This window comes from Cantharellus anzutake (assembly GCF_015039405.1).
Source record: "Cantharellus anzutake strain C23 chromosome Unknown EI90scaffold_14, whole genome shotgun sequence".
NCBI lineage: Eukaryota > Fungi > Basidiomycota > Agaricomycetes > Cantharellales > Hydnaceae > Cantharellus > Cantharellus anzutake.
In genome coordinates this window covers 589474-598170 of record NW_024066964.1, presented here as the reverse complement: position 1 = coordinate 598170, position 8697 = coordinate 589474, and the positions used below count along the sequence as shown (strand labels likewise).

The 8697-nt window shown below is 48.5% G+C and overlaps 1 protein-coding gene across 1 annotated transcript; it reads right to left on the bottom strand.

Annotated features, from left to right (window-relative positions):
- Positions 1-786: 786 nt before the first annotated feature.
- EI90DRAFT_3014753 (uncharacterized protein) lies at positions 787-1309 on the bottom strand (the record flags this gene model as incomplete). The annotated part of the gene is made up of 3 exons (XM_039056821.1): positions 787-1091; positions 1149-1241; positions 1279-1309. 3 exons carry the CDS (start codon positions 1307-1309, stop codon positions 787-789), a joined length of 429 nt encoding a protein of 142 aa, XP_038918334.1.
- Between the last annotated feature and the right edge of the window lie 7388 nt (positions 1310-8697).

Sequence of the window (8697 nt, the reverse complement as noted above, 5' to 3'; positions counted from 1 at the left end):
CATGGGTGAAGTGGGACTCTGGAGTTGGTGCAGGAGTTGGGTCAGATCAGGTATGTATGGATATGACACTATTCTTCCTCATGGAAAGTCATGCACATTCATGAACATTCATAAGAAGGCATGGGGGTGCATAATGTGTCCTGTCAATTTCCAACTTGAACTGGTTATATTTGGTCATGAAGGTTCATGAAGTTTCATGAAAGTTCATGAAAACTTTCATGAGATTTCATGACTGTGTATGCTCATGCATGAACCCTCATGAATCCTCATGAATTTCTGTGCAGCTTCACGAAACTGCATGAATCCATGACCCTTCATGACTTGGGATTACACTTTTTTGCAGTTACTGAAGTGGGGATGCAGGGCATGTCTGGTGGCATGGTACCCACACAGGGTACTTGGCATCAGACGTGTCTGTGCTACAGGTGTAAGAGAGGAGGTCATCCATATAGAGAAAGAAGGAAGGAAAGAAAGGGAAAGGAAAAGAGAGGGAGCAGCATGGAGTGGTGTGGTGTGCCCTGACAGTGTTCCATCTGAATGATACACCCATGAGGGTGCATAGGCAATATCTCCATCAAAGTCTGGATTCTGGATTAGGAAGTGCACACATTCCATGGGATTATGCCAATAGAGTGTTTGTGGCTCATTGGGCACTCCTTTAAGGATTATCATATTGGACCTCCATGAAGGTGGGCCTGGCATCATCTTCACCCTATCATACATTGAAGCTGCATCCTTCTTGGTGGATGCAGATGGTCTGTCACCTAATCCCACAGCTGGTAGCAATCATTTATCTGGAATGTTAGGCTCATTCACCCATTTAAGCTTTTGGAAGTGATTGATCCCTCCTTGTGAAACACCCTCCATGCTCAACCAATGACAAAGTTCCCAATCTTCCTTGCTTTCAAAGGGTGCATAGGGCTGACCACTCTCCTCCTGCTTAGATAGTTGGACCCAAAGAGTCTCTATGGCACCTCCAAGAGGTTTTCCAGCATTGGAATCCACAACAACCCTTCCCAGGTGGGTGATCCCTCGATCACTGTGGGTAGTATCTGGAGTCCCATCACAGTGATTGTCATCCAACCCACCCCCTGTTGATGCATTGTCATCATCATTGAGAGGAGATTGATTAGGGGGATTCTGCACACATTGAGCCCTTCTCTCCTCTTCAGCCTTGCTGGCAGCCTGAAGTTTTGCTTGGCATGGAAAGCTCCTGAAGATATGGTTTGCCACCACCTTTACTACAGCACTCTTTGTAGCACCGTGGACAGCACACACTCTTCAAAACCTGGGATGACTGGGAAGACATGGTGGTGGAATCAATGAAGCCAATGGGATTTGGCCTGGATCGGTTTCAGGGTGGCAGCTGCAGCTGACAACTCCTTGAATGAAAGGCCTGAAGAATGTGCCAGAGGCTGCTATACCCCCTCCCAGATCAGATGTACAAAAGACAAAGAGGAAAGCTGCAGGAGTAAAGGCATGGGAGACTCAGCAAGCTGCCACACTCACTTATCCAACTCATTCACAAGAAACACAGGAAGGATCTTCCATGAATGGCCCTGTGGTGCTAGGTAGGGCATACCCTTGTTTCTATAGTCTGTTGATATCAAATCAGACCCAATGAAGCAAGCAATTCACTTGCCATCTCTGCCTGCATATGGGCTGCAAGAAGTGTCATGAGCCTTCATGGGACTTCATAAAGGATCATGGACCCTCATGGACCTTCATGAATCACTATGAGTCTTCCCAAGAATCATTGTGATTGATCATAAATTAGGATTCTTGGTACAACAATGACAATTGGGGGAATAATGGTTAATTACATGTTACCCTTAAGTTGAAAGCAATATGAAAGCATCACACAAGAAAGTCATGAATACCATCTGTCAGAGTGTGCATGTACAGAGGTATGGGTGGAAGCAAGTGGTGTGTCTGGAAGTGCTGTTCAGTGTTGGCAGAATGGGATTGCAGCCCCAGCAACTCAAGGGGAGTGCTGTGCCCTGAGCTTGACATCTGGGGGAGATCCCTTATTTGTGGAGCAGGGACTTACAGTGGACTTCAAGCAAACTTGTGGATGGAGCAGGCCTGTTGGAGATAGGGCAAAACTCAGTGGGGACAGACTCAGAGGGGGGGGAGCCCCCTTTTTGCAGAAGTTGAGACTCTGTCCAGACAGGGGGGGTTGCTCTAGTTGATTTCAGACTAAGGTCCCTGAAAGTATTTACAAGGTATAAATAAGGGAGAGAAATCATGGGAAGGGCCAGTCAGTCCAGTGCAGAAATGAGTGGGGATTGTTAAATTGAATCAAGGACAAGAACCCAGGTAATGGGAAGTGAAGAATGAATAAGTAAACAAATGAGTGGTGAGGGTTATTGGTGTGGGAAGAACAACTGAATGGGACTGACAACCTAGGTGCCAATATAGAGTGGATCAAGTGCCAGTTAAGTGAATGAATAGATAAATGTATTAGGTACTTAGTGTCATATCCATACCAACTGTCAGGGCACACACCCTGAATAGCCCAGACCTGGACCCACATCCGGACCCACTACATTTCCTGTGCACATTCCCATGCTGCATGCTCTGTGCACCGCATGATCCGGTCCCAGATCCTGCCTTCATGTGACTTCCAGATATTCCCAGAAGTTTTCCTGATATGGTGGCCACTGTGGGAAGATGAGAAGTTAGCTTCCTTCTCATCTTCTTACCCACAGTAGGTTGTGCCCTGGATAGGGCTGGTTACACCTCAGGGCTGTGGACCATAGGGGAGGGTCATGGGGACCCAGGAGTCGTCCCCTGACACCAACTCCGCCCAACTTCTGATCTACTCTGCCACCATTCCAGTTCACCTCTGGTTCGTCCCTCCCTTACCTCTGCCATATCCTCCAGTCCACCTCCAGTCCACCTCCACCTCCAATCTCTGGTACCTTCTCTGGTACCTCTTATCCTCATCGTAGATGTTTATTAATATTCCTATCTACCCAATATTACTACAGACCTCCTAGGACCTCTGCCAACCCCGCAAAGGTTTTCCCACTTTCCAATAGCTGTTGCTAATTCCGCCCTTCACATACCCACTCCACAATGCTTGATAAGGCGATTCTCTCATGAGCCTGCCAACCTGGCAAGTGGGTAAGTCCATCTTGGGTTTCCCCCTTGTTTCCTATTTGGCTTCTATTATGTATATAAGTCATGTACTGCAGTTGATGGCACTTTAGTGCAAAAATCGACAATAATGACTATTCCCCCAGAGTTCGTGCCCCCTTCATTCTGAAGTTAAGGACCAGACACTAAGCATTACCAAACATAGGCACAGCGCTCCCCTCCGAGTCGCTGAGGCCATGGTCTGTCATATCCATCCCCGGCCATCGACTTCCGGTTCCTCCGATCCCTCCAGTCTAACTCCGCTCCTCCCTCACTAACCTCGGAGCTCCCGTACTCCGCAATCTCTCGGTACCCCTTGATGGTCACCACCCCCTCATTTCAATTTATTACCTACGCCTCCCTAAGTACGGAGCCCCAAAGACTTCCAGACAGCTCTGACGTCCGCTAGCGCACCCCCGCCTCCGCTGGGCAATACACTCGCCTGCCCTGCAGAGCCCACCTTTGGGCCTATCCCTCCTTTCCGTTTCTGGGTTATCGCCTGCCTTTCCGCTAACCCTGCGACCCGACTCGTCGGTAATATTCAGTCGGCTAAGGTTTAAACCCTGTTAGCTCCGCTCCATTCGGCTCCGCCCATTGCGGGCCCGTCTTTGCTGTAACCATATATATATCCCACTTGTACATAGGTTACACCCCAGTAGAAAAATCAACTAGAGTTACCCCCCCTTTGGTTCTGATTGCCAGTCAGTAAGTTAGGGCACGGACGTGTCACTAGGCACAGCGCTCTTGGCAGAAGTCGCTGAGGCCAAAGCCCTCCACTATGGAGACACTCCTTTGTCTCGAATCTGGTCTCTGACATGGTCCTTCCACCCATCCTCTATCTCTGGCCTCCCTTCTGGGGAAAGGTCCAGGCACACTGCTCCCTCCTTGCTGTGTCCTGACACTTAGCAAGAAATGAGTAGTGTGCTGCCAAGTGTCATGGCCCTGCCAAAGGTGCCCATCTGTTACCACTCTCCCACTTCCCCACCACCTATCTTGCCCTGTCAGTCCTCTCCATAATTCATCACTCAGCGGTGCCATAGTTGACCCTGTCCACAGTCTGTCATATCCATACTCGGCCATCGACTTCCACTACCTCTGAACTCTCCAGACTACCTCCACTCCTTCCTACTAACCTCAGAGCTCCTGTATTCCGCAACCACCTCCGCTTCTCTTTGATGGTCACCACCCCCTCTTTTCAATATATTACCTACACCTCCCTAAGTACGGAGCCCCGAAGGTTTCTGGACAGCTCTGACATCCGCTAGCGCACTCCTGCCTCCACTGGGCAATTCACTTGCTTGCCCTGCAAGCCCACCTTCAGGCCTATCCCTCCTTTCTGTTTCTGGGTTATCGCCTACCATTCCGCTAACCCTGTAACCTGACTTGTTGGTAATATTCAATTGGCTAATGTTTAACTCCGTTAGCTCTGCTCTGCTTGGCCCCACCATTTACGGGCCAGCCCTCGTTGTAACTATATATACTCAACTTGTACATAGGTTACACCTCAGTAATAAAATCGACTAGAGTTGACCCCCTTTAGTTCTCATTGCCAGTCAGTGAGTTAGGGCACAGATGTGTAACTTGGCACAGCGCTCCTGGCATAAGTCGCTGAGGCTGAAGCCCTCTGCCATGGAGACATTCCTTTGTCTCAATCTGGTCTCTGACACAGTCCCACATCGGCACCTTCTCCCTTCCCATCACCACTCTAACTTTCCTGATCACTCAGCTACATGCTATTCATTTATTGCTGAGCACCCACATGTCCTGTTCCTGCCCATTTGCTTAACTTACTTTAGTGGCCAATATTGGCACCTTTGATCTGTCCCTATATTGACACTTGGTCTGCTACTATATTGGCACCCAGGTTGTTAGTTGCCTCTCTACTTTGCCTCTTTGTTTAATTGTTCATTCCACTGCTCTCATTCATTCTCTCACTCTCTGTCTCCCTGGTTCTTGTCCCTCATTTAGTTTGTTGCATTCACCACTCTGCCTCCCATTCAGGTGCCACACTGACTGGCCCCTCTTCTGTTCTCCCTTTTGTATTTATGCATTGTAGATTACTATGTATGTACCCAGTTTGAATGTCAACTAGAATACCCCCCAAGTGTCAGGGCACACACCCTGACTAGCCTGGACCCACTACACTTCCCACACACATTCCTGTGCTGCATGCTCTGTGCGCTGCATGATCTGGCCCTGGATCCTGCCTTCATGTGACTTCTGGATATTCCCGGAAGTTTTCCTGATATGGTGGCCACTGTGGGAAGATGAGAAGTTAGCTTCCTTCTCATCTCCTTACCCACAGTAGGTTGTGCCCTGGATAGGGCTGGTTACACCTGAGGTTGTGGACCATAGGGGAGGGTCATGGGGACCCAGGAGTCGTCCCCTGACACCAAGTCCTCTTGTCCATAGTTCACCTCTGACTTTGTCTTCACTTGAGCCTACATTGCTGCAAGGTTCCCTCCACTACACCTGAAATACAGGATAGTCTAGAGTGTGTGGCACAATGCTCCCACTGACTCATTGAAACCAACACCCCAACCCCCTGACCCCTTGCAACAGAGTAACCTATCAGCTAAGTGATCACTCACACTGCCATACTCCACTCTACTTCCCATGAATACCTGAAGGGTTTGCTTACTATTTGGGGACAGTAACATTCTGTTCCCCCATTTGCAGTTAGTCCATCTAAACATAAGCTTTGATGGGCTGTATATTCAATGGGGTAGAGGTAAAAGGCTACTGGGCCTTTACAACTACTCCGAGGTATATATATGTAAATTACATATCTCAGCACAAATAAATAAAGAAATAACGGCATCACTATAATCAGAATTATAGTGAAGTAAGGTTAATCCCTTACAATACCCTTGAACACCATTTCTGACACCAAGCAGCAAAGGTGGCTGGAGGAAAAGCAGAGTTCAGTGCAGTGCCAACACAAGTCCATGAGTTGGAGGTTGAATCAGTCAATGCTGTCACAATAAGTGCTTGTGACATCTCATGCATTTTCATGCATGCTGATGACTCATCATACATGTTCATGGAGCATTATGAATGTCCATGATGCATCATGGGACATTGTAGCATTTTACATGATGGGGACAGGTCAAAATAAACATATGACACTCCATGAACACTCATGAACCTCCATGAGGCATCATGTCATATTGTGTCACCAGCAGTCATGAACCTTGTCAGCACCCTGACAGTTCATGATAATTTGTCATGAACTGTCATGAAATACAAATTTTTCAATGTAAAAAATGTCTGATTCAATTGAATTGTCATGACATGTCATGAGGGGGTCCAAAATGGAACAAAGGTGTCTGAATGGAGACAAAGGGAAATATGGATGCAGGCCTACGCTGAGGGTCAAGGGTTAGACTCTATGGTGCATCTGAAAGGAGGTAAAAGGAATATTGGCAATGGCATTTACGTGCAATGAGGTCACCAATGCAATCTTAAGCTGAGGTGGAGTCAAGTCTGAGGTTGGGAACATGATGGGAGCAGGAGGTCGTACCTTGGTGGAGGTTGGTCAGAAGAGAGAGGAAGGTGGTGTCAGGTCTGAAGGTGGAGATCAGAGTGGATGGGAATAGGGTAGGATTCCAGAGGTGGTGGAGAGGGGTCTGGGAGTCAAATTGGGAATGGATATGACACCAAGCTTCAAGCCAAATGAATTTGGGAGTAGGTTGATTTGTTGATTGTCAAGTTTGGTATTGATTGAAATGTGCTTGGTAGTATGCAACCTGGACCCACATGCTGTACTGGTGTCATATCCATACAATCCCGACCTCCACTCCGGGTTCCCAGAACTCCGAAACTGACTCCGGAGCCCCACTTCCCTTCCATCACCTTCTCCTTGCCAACTCCCAAGAGGTTATTTCACTTCTGGCTCCAACACCACCTTTGGTCTGACTCTGGACCATTATGGGTCTGACCTCAACCTTGACACCATCCAGATGAGTATGTTGTAGGTGGGCACAGCCAGTACCACACAAACGAGCTGATTATTGCAATTCTACCACCCACATCCAGCACCCCACTTCCAAAATACATCTACCACTGTCCCAGATACCCCTTCCACATTTACCATATTTCTTTTCCGATTTTTCAAGCCATTCCTGACCACGCACAACCATTGGTTTCCAAATCAGGCAACTGTCAGCCACATTTTCTGCTGCTTCATCCATATCTCCATCAATTCTCCACCGATCCAGACGAATTTGGTATCGTTGGAAATCCCTTGTCAACACGAGTCGAACGATGGCACGAGTGACGGATTTGGTTCAGCGGTTGAAGCGATTGCCATGGTTCTTTATTTCCTTGACAACGTTAATATTGCTTTGATATTACCTTTTTCTTATTTGTGCCTTGTGGATCTGTTGACATCCTAAACCCGTTGGATCATTTGGATTTCCACGTATTTCTTTCATATTTATAGTTACCCTCTTTCCTGTATTTACAAGAAGGACTCCCCCAACAGAGAGAGGTGCTCATGTCAGGGACGCGTCCAGGGTAGAGGAGGCCTGGGTGAGATGCCTGACACTAGAAGTCTCATGGGGTGTGGAGCAGGCATGCATACTGGCAGACCCGGCTCAGGAGACAGTCCCTGGCCACTCAGACTGAAGTGGAAAAGGATGAGAAGAAGGCTACTTCTTCGGTTCCCACTTCAGGTATGTTTATATACATGCGGCTTGGGTCACATGATGGGTGCCACGTCATCCTCGCATACAGCTGTAGTCACCTGGGTGTCCCCATGGGGGATCCCAAGGGCATCCACTGTGAATGCACGAGCTGGACATAGCGGGGGTTGCCCGGGGTGCCTGGGCTGGGCGTGTCGTGAGCACGCTGTGGGTGGGTCAATGGTACATTGATACAAGGAAAGGTCGTCCATGTAGAATAAAGAGAAAATAAAGAGAAAGTGAAATAAATGAAGAGGAAGTGAAATGGAGAAAGAAAGAAAGAGGAAGGAGGGAGGAGGTAGGAGAAGGCTGGGTGGTGGGGTACTGGGTGAAGTGGGGCCGGGTGGGGCTGGGTCAGGGGGGTGTGCCCTGACAGCTCGCCACAAGAACATGAAGTTTTAGCAGATGTTACCAGCGCCCAGAGTGGCAAATACGAAGCCAAAGAGCTCAAGACATAGTGCAGGGACAGAGTTCCCATTAGTTTGATTTCTAGTGAGATTTACAAGTTTTTTTCACATCGCACCTGGACCATTTCTGTCATATCCATACATACCCGATCCCGATCCGACTCCTGGACCCCCATCTTCACCATCTCCAGAGTCCTACCCTACTTCCATCTGTTCCGATACTCACCTCGGACTGAACATCACTCCTCTCACCACACTCCTCCTTGTACCCCTCTGTCAGGGCACGCCTGCCTGACCCCGCACCGCACCCCATGCCGGACCGCACTACCCCGCTATCACTCCCCATCTCTCCTCCTCCACTCTCCCCTTCCTCTCTATCTCTATTTCTATTTCTATTCTACAGTCGATTTCCCTTTCTCTATGTACCACTACATACCTAACCCCGCCTCCCCGATCGCCACATG